The 15,132-nt window shown below is 42.2% G+C and overlaps 1 protein-coding gene across 2 annotated transcripts; it reads right to left on the reverse strand.

Annotated features, from left to right (window-relative positions):
* Window positions 1-125: 125 nt before the first annotated feature.
* Window positions 126-14,603, reverse strand: nherf2 (NHERF family PDZ scaffold protein 2). Of its 2 annotated transcripts, XM_079499355.1 has the most exons (6): window positions 14,012-14,603; window positions 13,083-13,517; window positions 6,445-6,645; window positions 4,473-4,626; window positions 862-1,085; window positions 126-661 (listed from the first exon to the last, which is right to left on the reverse strand). In XM_079499355.1, exons 1-6 carry the CDS (start codon window positions 14,216-14,218, stop codon window positions 500-502), a joined length of 1,383 nt encoding a protein of 460 aa, XP_079355481.1. In that variant the 5' UTR covers window positions 14,219-14,603; the 3' UTR covers window positions 126-499. The 2 variants fall into 2 exon arrangements, with proteins under 2 accessions (XP_079355481.1, XP_079355482.1); XM_079499356.1 differs by lacking the exon at window positions 6,445-6,645.
* Between the last annotated feature and the right edge of the window lie 529 nt (window positions 14,604-15,132).

Genomic DNA, 15,132 nt, shown 5'->3' on the forward strand with positions numbered 1-15,132 from the left:
GAGGAGTCTATTCCATGCTATTACTATCATTATTAGTGTGGTTGCTATAGGCAACACACTATTGTTCTTGGCTCGAGAATGTTTTGCCAGCAAAGTGAACCTGCTTTTTGTTAACTTTTGCAGAAAACTTTTGGAGAAAATATGTGATGTCAACAGGGCAACCACACTTGCAATTTCCCAGCATTGCACCTTTATAGTTATTGTTGTTGTTGTTAGGGTTAGGGGACTTTTAATTCTGTTCTATGTTTCAAAGAACAGCTCTAAGCAAAAAAACAAACAAACAAAAAGCAAAAGTCTCTTCTTTTTTTCTTGTGCAGTTAGTCTCCTTGTGTACCATATTAATAAGGAAATCCAGTCTAATTGATTTAAACCTGTGACTGAGAGTAAGATGACATAAAGAGAATCAACATTATTGCTTATTCTGCAAAAAATAAAAATAAATGCTTTACTCGTGTGATTCCATCGAGAGATTTGTTCCACTGTTCTCCGCTCTTTTCTGTCATAGGTTGCTGAAGATTTCATGCTTCCTGCTCCAGTCCATAAGGGGCGCTCTCTTCTTGTTGCGTTTCACCTTTTCTTTAGCTTCGGCTGCAGTAGGGCTCAGACGCAGGCCATTCTCTACAAATGGGTCTGATACGCGCCTGTCATCCTCCTCAGGTACCTACAACAGACAACAACCACACTTATGTCATGCAAAGACTCACACACAGTAAGTCAATTACTTCAATCACTTTACAGCACGCACGCACGCACGCACGCACGCACGCACGCACGCACGCACGCACGCACGCACGCACGCACACATATTTCTCAAATGTTACTATACTTTTGGGGACATTTGGTACAGACACGCACACATACCTGAATGCTCACGTCAGAGCTGCTGAACTCAGACTGCGTAGTGGAACCTCTGGAGGACTGGGATGCTGAGCTCCCATTGGTCCTCGGTTTTGGGGATGTGCTTGTGATTGAGGGATCTGTCAGGGTGATGTTGATGATTGGCAGATGATCGGCAGCAGGGAGGCTGGTGGTAGGAGAAGGAGTGGGCGGAGTGCTCTCTGCGATTGGCTCATCCACATAGACCTCTGTGAGGAGACAGCATAGATATAAGCCAAATTCCAATACCCCAAATCTCGTCCACTTGCTCACTCACACTCGGTCATTCCAGCATGGTAGTGTTACGGTGAAATTAGTGACCTGCTGAAATATGTGACAATCGTGTAGACCAGTTTACAGTTTGATTATTAGCAGAGTTCAAGTCCTAGCGGTATACAGGCCACGTATTTAAAGACCTCCATGTAAGTTGTGTGAAGTCCACAAGATGGTCACATATTTCGTCAGGTCACCAATTTCACCATAACACCGCCACTCTGGAGTGACCGAGTGTGAGTGAGCAAGTGGCCGAGATTCTGGGTATTGGAATTTGGCTTATGAGACAGGACGATGTGAGACAGCAGTAAACAGGAAGTACATGTGAAACAGCACTAAACAGCAAATAGACGTGAAACAGCACTAAACATGAAATAGATGTGAAACCGCAGGAGAGCCTACTTTTCCTTTGTTTTGCCCAGGCGGACAGGGTTTTGAGTTTAGGTTTAGGCATCATTTCTGAGAGGTTAGGGTTAATGGTTACCCAGCAAGCACGGTCAGGACCTGGACGAATTAGTGACGTCTTGATTGGGGCCAAATCATGTCAAACCAAGACTAGTCAGACCTGATTTCAACCAACATCAATTCTGCTCACTAAGACGAATGTCCCTGGATGAATCAGAAAGAGTCAGATCGTGGCCAGATCAACTTAAGTCATATCATAACTAGTCAGATCTGGCCCAGAATAAGCTATATTATTTCAACTGGTGAAGACGTCCTGGAAATGATGTAAAGATCATCCCCATATGGGCTGTGATCTGGCCTAGTCCTGAACGTCAACGGAGTCATCAGAGGACGTCATCATAACATCATCATGACGTCATTTGGCTTGCTGGGTAGGCATAGTTTTAGTGGAGTTAAATGTTAGGGTTTAGACGAAATGAAAGAGCGAGTCCCGTTGCCCTACAAAGCCAAAGTGCAGTAACTACGTTTTTGGACACCGCGACTTATTTGTGTATCCCAAACGTCAAATTAGCCGTCGTGATTTTGGGTTATAAACAATTACCTCAAGAAGATATACAATTAGTGTAATATCACTTATATGCCAATATCTCATTTGACTGACCAGTTGAAACACTTTTAAACCCAGTTTTCAGTAATTATTTTGTTCGTATAGTTACCGCACTTGTAGCGTGTAGTCTCGCGTAGCCAGACAACTATTCCACAATCTCCGAATGCTATATAGAGTCTGGACCTACCCATGAGCTGAGTAACGGAAGCTGCCATTTCCGTTCACGAAAATATATTTTAAAATATCTTTAGAGCTTATTTTTGTATTTCCTTTTCTGCTAAGCAACAAGCTATATATGCTTAGATGTTTTCTATTTATATTAGGATAAATGTGCGCGACTGTAAAGACGAAACGGAAGTGGCGAGGAGGCTCCACTTCCGCTTTATAGTTTACTCATGACAGCTCTACCGTTGGCCTAGACTGTATATGAAGTATTTGGAAATCACGGAGGCAACAGTCGGGTAACGCGAGACAGACAGACATTAAACAGCACTACACAGGAAATAGTCATGAAAGAGCACTAAACAGGAAATAGACGTGAAACAATACTAAACAAAACAAATTCAAAGCATTTGTGATATCATTGCAAAACATTTGCAAAACATAATACGATTTAGTTACATGCTAATAATATTTGTTTTATCACATTTGGGAAAGTGGCTATGGCCATTTTCAGCCTAAAGATTGTTTTTATTTTTAGTGGTTTTTTTTCTTTTTTCTCAAAATGAGTTAATAGCACAGGCAGACTCTTCACATACTAGAGCATGTCTGAAATAAGTGTCAGAGCTGAAATCGACATGTAAATATGAAATAAATGCTTAAACATGTAGCTAGGTGTAATGTTAGAGACCACAGAAGTGAACCTTTCAAGCCTGTTTTCTCAACTTGCTGTTTTCTGCAAGACATTACTCTACAAGCCATATCTCCAAAACTGGTGGGTCAAACTGAACAACCAATATGTCAATTTGAAGCTATGATTCCCTGCTTTCATATGACATGAAAAAACGAAAAATTCAAAAAGATCCAATGGCAGCCCCTCAGTCAAATTTAGTCACAAATGCTTGAGGCCCGGGCGGCTAGTGTCGCGGTCTGGGCACCTAGCCTGACGGCATGTCGCGGGTTCGACTCCCGATCCCGACGACGCGTGTCACCCCCCATCTCTCTCCCCATTTCCTGTCACCATACTGTAGTGTACGCTATCCAATACAGGCAGAAAAATATATCTTAAAAAAATGCTTGCAATGGATTCCGAATCATGAAAACCCCCTAGTTTGACATGTCACATGCTACTTCAATCAGAATTTAAGTTCCTTAAATTCCTTCTGAGATAAGGCAACAAAAACAAAAATGACACTATAAGGGCTGCAACTATTGATTATTTTCTCAGTGTATGGATAACCTTTTTAATGAATCGAATAATTGCTGATTTAAAACAACACAGAAACATAAGAATATACGTAAATGAAAGACCAAAGGCATGTCCATTGCTCAGCCTACTCCTGTAGGGCCAGACTCGAATGGCTATATCTTGCGCCACCCCTTAACCCTTATCCCTAAACTAATTTGCCACTTTTTACTATTTAAAAAAAACATTTAAAATAGTTCAAATAGCCGATCTACAAGCTCACAATGTCTCGATGTAAATCGGCTAGTTGAACTATTTTAAAAGGTTTGTTTAAAATGGTAAAAAATGGCAAATTAGTTTAGGGATAAGGGAAAAGGTTGGCGCAAGATGGAGCCTAAAGTCTCAAAGTCAACTGATGGGCAAAGGACTTCTTCAGTCTGACCTTATTGTATGTTGGAACTCCGTACTAATACTTTTGTTTGTATTGCATACATACTGTATTTACATACTTTTTTCAGTACATGCTGACTGTACTTTATTTTGAGTCATTGAAAACAATGCTATGTGCCTTTTGTGATATTTCCTGTTCTGATGTTTGTATTATACTTAAGTTAATACTTTGTAGACAATGTAGAGATAACAGAGAACAGTAAACAGTCAACCTTTCTCCAACTTCTTCGTTTTTCTTCAAGTCAACTGTTTGTGTACGACACACAAGCAGGACAGAGATCTCCATATATGGTTACAAAAGGGACACCAACAGAGGTGGGGTACCAGACCAACTCGCAACCTACCGTGCCAATAGGGCTGAGCCCGATTAGCAGGGCTGTTGTGGGCTGGGTCTTGGCTGGGGGCTACAGTAGCAAGGATTACATTTTTCCACTAATACCTGCCTGTATGTGTACTCTACTATTGTTTATATGACAGAGATCTAAGACCAGCTAAAATGTTCAGTAGTGGGATGACCTTTGATATGGCTGATGGTGGGTGTCAGTCCCAGTCTCTGGAAGAGGTCGTCAGTGTCCTGGTCAACCACAAGGAGGCTCACCTCCTCCCCTCCTGCCCGTATGAATGCAACCACCTCCGAATGCCTCACGCCCTCAATGTTCACACCATTCACCTGAGAGAGAGAGAGAGAGAGAGAGAGGGGGGGGGGGGGGTCATCATTATTACACATCAAAATCCTTAATTAATTAGTTAATTTAACCAGAGTGTAAAGATGTCAGGGCTAGACAAGAATAGGGAAACAAATGTAAAGTCTGTGCATCAATAATGCAGACTCGGCACAAACTGCAGTTGTTTCCAAAAACAGTTTATGATTCTCTACCAAAAATAAAAATAGAATTGTACCAGTAGTGGCGGAAAAGACAGAGGTACTGACTAAAGAGGTAGTAGGGTACATATTACTAGACAGGGTGCTGCTGTGACAGAACATGGCCAGTAGGTGGCAGCTATTGTTATTGCCTCAATGCCAAAAGGAACAAACTGAGTTAAGGATCAGGGTTGGTTTCTTAATTTGCATAAACCCTCCTGGCCCATCTCTTCTTTCTTCCTGCACACTCCAAACTGTGTGCCTCATGTAGATGAGATGAAAATGTGCAGAAACCCTTGCACGCACAATCACACATGAATGCATGGATGGAACACACACCGTATAACACCCACACACTGTTCTACTCCTCTTCTACACTCCAGCTAAAGAGTGTCTACGAGTCCGACTATAGCTCAGCTTTGCCCTCCTCTCTGCCCTAGAGTACAACATCACGTTTACCTCCACTCTAACACCAGACTTTCACCACTCCTGAGACCACCTAATCTGCCTTAATCCACTCTCAATCAATCCAATCTAAACTCAGGGGACAGTACGTGGCATTGATGTGTCACTCCTATGCCATACAACGTGTGTGTGTGTGTGTGTGTGTGTGTGTGTGTGTGTGTGTGTGTGTGTGTGTGTGTGTGTGTGTGTGTGTGTGTGTGTGTGTGTGTGTGTGTGTGTGTGTGTGTGTGTGTGTGTGTGCGTGTGCGCGTGTGTGTGTGTGTGTGTGTGGGTTGGGGGTCAAAGGTCTGTGAATGTAGCAGAGTAACTGTGCCTGTGTAGTCCAAAACCAGAATATCTCCCTGTCCCGGAGGGATTTTCCTTTGAATGAGCGTTTTGGCTTCCAATGTGGGAGAATTGGGATTTAATCCAGGTATTTACATAATAATATATTAGGTAGTACATAATCCTACCAGTGTCCTTGATCAAGGTACTGGCCTCCGAGCTGGAGCTGGTCCTCCTGCTCAGTACTATAGAGAGACTGTCACATGCAGAGGACATATTTCCCCACAGGGATCAAAAAGCATAATTTAAATACCCAGTTAATGTGTGTTTTTACCCAGTTAACTATAATGAATTACATTTTTATAGCGCTTTTCCAAGTGCTCAAAGCGCTTTACAATGGTTCATTCATTCATACATTGGGAGGTGAAGCGGCGAACAGTCGACGCCAGCGTCCTCACTTCCCACATTCAGACACCAATGGTGGCAAGCTCACACCGACCAACTCATTGAAGGCAATGTAGGGTTCAGTGTCTTGCCCAAGGACACTTCGACATGTGGACAGGATGAGCCGGGATTCGAACCGCCGACCCAGGGGTCGTTGGACGACCTGCTCTACCTCCTGAGCTACAGCCGCCCTAACTATGAAATCCCTGTTGGTTTCTTGCTCTCTGCTTGTCTCTAAATTATGAATTCTGAGACATACACACACACACACACACACACACACACACACACACACACACACACACACACACACACACACACACACACACACACACACACACACACACACACACACACACACACACACACACACACACACACACACACACACACACACACACACACACACACAGACAGTTACACACAAAGTTACAGACAGTGTGCAGTATGTACCTCTAACAGCCTGTCTCCCGGCCTGACATCAGCTCTCTCTGCGTTGGACCTGGGGTCTACTGAGCGTATGAACTGTCCACGGTGTGTCTTGCCGCTGTGCAGGTTGAACCCATAGCCGTGCTCTCCCTTCACCAGGTGACACAGACGGGGGAGGAGCTCCACCGTCGTCTCTGGCATCTCCGGCGATGTATCCGATGGCAACTAGTACGTTAGAGATTGTTTAGATAGATACGCTTTATTATCGATCATTTGTAAAGTTACCTTATTTGCTTTCAAAAGGGAATGTGATCAGAATCAGAATCATCTTTATTGTCTCATGATTCTCATCACAGGTTTACAGGTGTAAAACAGTGTGTGGAATTCGTTGAAACACACTATTATTACTCAAATGCCGCAAGACGCAAGTGCAAGAGCTTCCAGAATGCTGTATATTCTGTCAGTGAATACATGTAAAATGTAAAGATTTTTAAAAAGAGCTCCAAAGAGAGAAATATGGAATCAAATTCTTGTCTGTAAGATGGGGATGGATCTCTCAGGGGAGAAGAAAGAACCAAACGTATACATACAGTAGCTCAGTGTGACACTGTCTCAGTACTCTTTGTCCCATGGGTATCATGCTGATGCGTGTGTTTATATAGGGATGTAGTCCATTGACTACAAAACCACGCAGGTGAAAGTGCCTGGCTGGATAAGCCAGTGGTCTTAGGGACTGAGGATTTAGCTGATCTGTCTGTCTAAGTGACCTTAAGACAGGCCGAGAGCCTAATGACAAGTGACGAGCGAGTCAATACATTGCGTGACTTTACTCGTCTGGCCTGACCTGAGCTACTGCTGTGAACGTGCTGCCTGCATAACCAAACACTTGTTCTGAGAGTACAGTGGAATTATGTATTTGCAGCACTGCAACAATAGTGTGCTTCGTTACTGAATGACACCTTCAACTACAGAGGGTGTAACAAATTAATGATATCACTTAGTGTTAGGTTGATATCAAAACCTAAATACATTTGAGCCTTGATGGCACATGTAACTCGCTCTAGAAGAATCTCTAGGTCTAGAGAGAGACACAGTACATAATATTCCATGTTGCCTAATAATCCATGCGTGATCCATCCCTTAAAACGGGGACTGCCCACAACTACGTGGCATTGCATAGTCAGAATGTTATGGGTTAGGGACAGTGACAGGACAGGGTTAGTAATGCGTCGAGTCAGACCAGCACGCCGTCGGAATAATGCGCCGTCGGGCTAATGACACGGCACCCTTAAAACTAGCTATGACTGTATAAAGGAGCTGTCATTTGTGTTCATAGAGAAAGGTACATTGTAGGTTGACCTAAGAGCCAAATCTCTCTCTCATTATTACTCAGTCAACAGCATGCACAAGCACATACTGTATGGACAAATGTTCTCTTTCTCTCTCTAGCACACACACACACACACACACACACACACACACACACACACACACACACACACACACACACACACACACACACACACACACACACACACACACACACACACACACACACACACACACACACACACACACACACACACACACACACACACACACACACACACTTTTATGTTCTTCACTCAATGTGAATATGGTTCCTTCCTTGCCTTCTGAACATGATGACAGAATGCTCCTGTCTGCTATTAGCATCATAAAAACCCATGGTAACGTAATGCCACGGTAACAGGTCAGGTCACTGTTGCGGCTGGGTCATTAGGATTCTCTGGTTAGTTGATATTGCCGATAATGTGTCCATTCAAACTGCCTCCCATTTGCTCTGGACATCATCCCTGCTGATCCCTGAGTGTTAATGTTGACCATCACTACCCTGCCCTCAAATCCTGTTACTCAATTTGAAACTGATTGTACATCAGTTATTGTGGCCAAGGGACGATGGAGAGTATAAATTAAAGGACCACTTCACCACTTTTCAACTTATGTTCATGATAAAATACCACAATTCTTTTTTTTTTTTTTTTTTTATCTTTTTTTTTTTGGCTTTCGCCAGCCAAGGTGCCTGGACCGCTGAGCCACGGCCCAGGCCCACAATTCTTTTCTACTCGGTCTGTGTCTCATAGGAGGGCTGTGGGCAGTTCAGAAACCCGTCCACCAGTGACATCATTGTTAGGCAGATTTTTTCTTAAACAAGATTATTTAGATTTGTATTATCGTGAGAACAATGGCTTCCATTATCGCATTGCAACTTTTCAAGAATAGAAAGCTTGCAGTTTCTATTAGCTTGGATTCCCCATCGATGATGTCACTGGTGGACAGCTTCTGAACTGCCCACAGCCCTCCTGAGACACAGACCGAGTAGAAAAGAATTGTGGCATTTTATCATGCACATTAGTGAGGACCAATTATATGAAGATTGGTTGAAAAGTGGTGAAGTGGTCCTTTAATCTGATTTTACAGATATCGTTTCATTTATTTTGCTAAATGAAAGAGAGTCACACAAAACACTACTGTACTTTAGCAGCATTTTGGGAAAGCAAGCCTTGTTTAGGGTGGTCCCTCTGCTCTGGTGAACACAGTAGTAGATAGATCCATATGAATGTATAGAGAAAGTGTACATACTGTACTGTGTGTGATCCATACTGTTACGTGGCAGTCAAATCTGTTGTTGCATAAGGGTGTCTTTGACATTAGCATGGAACAATGAAATCACGCCTGTATTTAATTTCGAGACAGTGTGTCTGTTTATGATACAGACGGTTTACACAGGGAACAATGCAGCACGTTGACAAGACAAGACCAGTTTTCCCTGATTGGTGTGATTGGATCAGATACAGAATAGGTGGGCACTAGGGACATCTGGGCACCTCAATGTAAAATTGGCATACAATAAGTAATGTAAAGTATACATGATGTGGACATATACAGTACATCATTATCAGACTTAATCTTATCCTTAATTCAATTTCTTGTTTATGCCCCAAAATGAATGGATATACAGTTTGTAGCAATTGCAGAAATATTAGACCGTAATTGTCATAAAGTGTTTAAGCATGTTCTAATCATGTATTACATTCCAAAATAACAACAATTTAACAGAGAGGTGCCCACTCTTCCTTGGTGCCCACCTATCCTTCTCACATACACAAAAGCACTAGACTTCAGGTTACAATGCAAACATTTTGGCCCTAGTCTCAGTGATAACATCTTTCTATCAGTCTGTACAGCAACACCTCATGAGTGTGTACTCTAGTCTACTACAGTACTTTGGGTCATGAGATTCTTACAAGCTGACTTTAATAATCCAGGGCTTGGCATTTGTTGCTCACTCTTTAGGTCAAATATTATAATGATTTCACCCTGTCTTAACTAGGATCTACAGACAGAAAGAATTGGACTAGAAATGGAGATTTTCTGTTTATGTGATTAAATGATTTTAGTGTCATAACTGATCTGATTCCAAGACCATTTGAATACCTGTGATATACATAGTGCTGGACAATATGATTTCAAAGTGGCATCACAATAGTTGGCCTTTGATATCTCACAATATTGTCACATCCCCATCCCCTAAATATACAATGCAATATTGCTATTTAGTCAAGTCAGGAAAACAGAGTAAAAGCTGAGGAACCGGACACAGACCAGCCAGTATTTACCGTGCCTTCTGCTAAACAGATGCCTGCTTGACGTGAGCCATTGGCTCACTCTGTTTGGAGCCCAAACACTGGGCCCAGTCTGTTCCCATCAGTCCTAAATTACACGTGGACTTCAGAATGAATGTTACTTAATATAGCAATATAGCAAATATAGCAGATCTACAAGCTCACAGAGCGTTGGTGTTCAAAGAAAAAAGGAGGGGGCAGATTTCACACCACTACTTTGAATGTTCTTTTCTTGAAATATCTATGGGCTCTGGCTGTTATTTTCTTGAAACATCTGATTAGTATGGGCTCTGCCTGTCAATTTTCTTGACATCAAGATGAGGAAATTAAAATATTACGATCTATGCCTGTAGCTATATTTGTTCATGTGCGTGCGACCTGTGTGTGCGTGCGTGCGTGTATTGATGCACTTCAAACCAAAATACTACAAACAGAAAACTGTTAACCAGGCAAGGAGTTCAATTACACAACATTGCTATCTTAAAATCTGATCCCTCCCAATGTTGCTCTCTAGTCTCTCAATGAAAATCCAGTATTTATTACAAGAGCCATTAGACCTCAAACCAAGCAGAGCAGATGAGTGATACTCAGTTGTGCAGATGAACATGGGTGTTATTCCTGCAAAGCCATAAGCCATACAACAAATATAGTTGTTTGTTGATGGAAGACATTTGTGTTAGAAAAGTATAAATCTGAGAGATTGTAATTTATGTGACCTGGACTGAGGGGTGACATGCAACGTCGTTGCACACAAACTCACAATGTTACAAAGTACGTCATATATAGTGAGTGTTCATTAAGGTGATATTTTTTCAATAAGATAAGTGCTCAAATATGGTAGCTCTATATTCCAATAGCAATGCTAATAGAGTCTGGGGTCTCCTCATCTCTCCAGCTCTTTAGTAAACAGAAAATACATGTTCATGTCAGGATATCAATTTGGCCCAATCAAGAGAGAGAACTCATACATCAACAGATTCAACACCATACTTTTTAAGCTGATAAATGATATTTTCTCTAAAATTAGAATCCTGAATTTATATTTTATTGTCTATTTACTAAAGAGCTGGAGAAACCTATTACTGAACAGAGTATAACAATGATTACTATTGCAATATAGAACTTTAACGTTTAAACAAACAACACTAAACAAAATATTTTCACCCTATTTTAACTCAGAGAGTCAATTTGTATAGTAATATAGTCACAGTGTATCACCATGGACTCTTCAATAAACTTCTCTATTAATTTAGTAATTTCAGTGCCAAAAGCCACAGGATATTTGGTTTCGTCAACAGGGGCCTTAAGTGACAGAATCTAGGTTTTGCCTTTGGTCTCAGGTGTTGTGACTCTACACCTAGGTACCACCCTCCTTGAAACAATACAAATTCAAACCCCACTGTGCCTACAGGTGCGGATAAAGGTTGAAAACAATGGAGGAAAATAGATTATTGGTTGACAGAGGACAATTCACAAAAGGGGGAACAGGAAAAGAGCTTCATGTAACCTGAAAGACTATGAATCCTTTCACACTACTGTCCTCCAGATCCAGAAAGCCTACTGTACCATCCTGTAGAGTCATATACTTTACTGTAAATATTTCACCACATTGGATAAGTCCTAACAGTCTAAAGAACATGGTTTTGACCACAGTACTAGATGTGAAGTCTTGAAAAGACAAAGGTGGCCGCACACACTCGTAGCCAAAGTGCCGATACATTATTGGAATAGGACGCAGAGAATAAAAACCAACGTTTCGGCAGATGCAACTGCCTTCTTCAGGGTATTAGTATTGACCACAGTAGTGCTATGAGATTTAACATAAGCAGTTGTAGGCACATGAGTATTTCACCTTCGAAAACTATATTTATTGTACAAATGGATGTTACAAGCTGGGCATAAACCCAAATTGAGTTATCTCAAGTAAAACATTATTAGTTGAGCAGCGAAACGATTTGAAACTATACTGAATGAGGTTATTTGTTTGTTGGTTTGTTTGTATGTACGTATGCCGTATATGTACGTACCAGGCCCAGCGCCACGAGGGGTCAAAGGGGGTACTTGACCCCTCAACCCGACCTCCTTGACCCCCCTTTTTTTTCTGTCAGCATAACTAGGTACAGTACTTGTGCCTACAAGCCTGTTTCCTTGTCTGTCTCCCTTTTCACATGTCAGTGTTATTATCTGTTTAACTGTGTGCACAGTGCTGTGTATGGCTAACCTGTCTGCTTAATGTTAGATTAAATATCTGTATACTATTGTCTGCTCTATATACTGCCCCTTTGTACTTAAGAGTTATGTATTTTTGTGTCCTTTTATGTCCATTTACTATGATTGTCTTTGATCTGTACTTAACCTGTTGTTTATGACTTCCATAATGCCCAGGCACTAGAGTTGAAAATAGGCAATTGACTGATACCGGCATAGTTTATTAATGTGCTGTGCCAATATAATACATAAACTAGTAAAAGGTCAAGGTCATGTCTATGTCCTTGATCACAAAACCTCTGAGCTATTCATCATAGAAAGCTTTTGAAAGTGTCTCAATTAATTCTACTTCCCTACATCAAGTTTCCTAGATGATGCCAGAGAATAATGTAACTTGTTGGGGTGGGTAAGGAGATGATATGAACAACATCTGAACATCAGAAGTAGCTGTGAATATATTGAACTCATCTCAGAAAATGATCTGCTTCAATACAACTGACAGGTTGATGAGGAACAAAAGCTGATCTTCATTATAAAGTATCAGAATCAGAAAGGACAGAAAGAATAGCAGATTTTGAAGTTCTGTTACACAATTATGTATGGGTTATTACCCCCTCAAAGTTTTAATCATGACCTACTCTGGTCCTATATACTTATCCTGGTCCATTTCTCTGCTCAGTGTACAGTAAGTTTCTGTATATAACTTCCTTGTCATTTGCATTTTGCCATATGGACCAATTCATATTGCAACATACGTATAGTGATGGTGTGGTGTGTTGTGACCCTTACCTCTGTGTCCGTCATTGAACTTGACGTCATGGAGGAGCGATGGGTGTGGGTCGAGGGGCTGTGTGTGAGTGAGGGGGAGGGCGAAGAAGGGACTGCTGGAGCTTTAGCTAAATGCATGAGGATCTGTGCGGGTGTAATGGTTCCGTTCTCTATGGGAATGGGAGAAGCCGTAGGGGTGGGCATGGGTGAGGGCCGCGGAGATGGGGTTTTAAATAAATGCATGAGGCAGAGTGCGGGGGAAATGGCTCCGTTCTCTTTGGGTATGGGAGAAGCAGTAGGGGTGGACATGGGTGAGGGACGGGGGGAATAGGTGCCCATCTCGATGGCCAGGTCTTCAGAGCAGGCCAGTCCCTGGCTACGGAGGTACTCATCTGTTTCTCTGTCCACCACCAACAGCCTGGTGCGGTGCTCCACCTCACAAATACGACGCACCACCTCAACAGTGACAGAGACACGGAATGAGATGGATAATAGCTACTGTAGATACTCACTCAGATACACACTAAGACACACACGCACGCACACTGACACACACACACACACACTCGCACAATGCACACGCACGCATACATGTACTGTATAGTAGGCTACTCTATATGGGGTCAAAGAGAGAGGAATGAGGGCAAATTTGAGTTTGTTGTGTACTAAGGTGATATTACTAGTAGTAGGCATTTAACTTGTGTACAGGACAGAGCCAGTGTGAGTGTGACAAAGACTCCCATTGATTCCCAGTACACAAGTCTCATATTGACCGACTTCACTAGACCCCTCCGGCAAGGGAAAGGTGGTTTGACAGGTGTTATAGACCCATTGTCTCTGTGCTGCTTGTATTATATGGGTCTTCTGGGATTCCAAACATGCATGAAAGGTATATGTTTATACTTTATAGCACGCATGCACGCACGCACACACAGTATAAAAACACTCACTTGATGGTGGGTCTCCGTCTCCACATTTTCCCCATTCACCTCCACTACTCGGTCCCCTTGTCGTAACCCTGACAGGTTTGCAGAAGTCCCGGGCTCCACTTTTCTTATGAACTGTCCGCCTTTATTCCGCTCTCCGTGCAGGTGAAACCCATACCCGCACTCCCCTTTGGTAAGAAAACAAAGCCTAGGTCTCAGTTCGCTCTCCATTCCACGCTGTCAATGGGAAAAACAGGTCAAAACAGTTTCTCAGGAGAATAGACAGGTGTTCAGTCCACGAGGAGAGGAAAGTACCTGGATTTGATTCCTACTGAGTGCATATGTGCCCAAAACATAGCCTACATTTACCGTATCGTGTGCATGGTGTGATTGTCAAATCAAATAAAAATATTACAAATAAAAAAAAGATAACCACTAAACGATTTCAATGCAGTGTAAACGGACTAGTCCGCCCTTAAAAAAAACCATCGAAAGTGTCCAGGCTCGGTCAAGCCACCGCACGGATTTAACTCCTTTCCATTGGAGGAATAATCCAAGAGATCAGAGATTAGAAAGCTGTTCCTTGGCACTTAATTATCTTCGTGTCTGTTCTCCTCTGACCCGGCGGTGCGACGTTGAGAAAGCAACAGGTGTCAGTCCCCAGTTCCGAGTGTATACCTATACTCTAAGGTGTATACCCGTAACACGCAACCATACAAAAGAAGATCACACAGGAAAAGTGAATACTAACTACTAACTATAGCCTACATGCAAAAATAATAATATTAAGCCTGGTTACAAAAACTGAAACTTAACTACATGATGTTGAGGAAGTTGGGGAAAAGTCCAGAGTTTTCCATAGTTTTTCTCGTTGTCTACCAGCTACAAACAATCCGCTTGCCACGACACCGCGACTGTTGAATACCGACGTGAAGATGGAAATCTTCCCAGTTTGAGTTTTACCTCTCCACCTGACTGTCACGCACATGTATTAACGTTCTATAAATGTTCCTCCATAACCTGGTTACTTTAAGTCCGGATTCCATTTTTTATAACCTTGGTTGGCTGCGTTAGTCTCGACTCCAAAATAATAGCCTATCCAGTGAGTGACAGGTTACAACCAACCAGAGGACCGTCTTCTGCAG

Source organism: Electrona antarctica, assembly GCF_951216825.1.
Source record: "Electrona antarctica genome assembly, chromosome: 4".
NCBI classification, from domain to species: domain Eukaryota; kingdom Metazoa; phylum Chordata; class Actinopteri; order Myctophiformes; family Myctophidae; genus Electrona; species Electrona antarctica.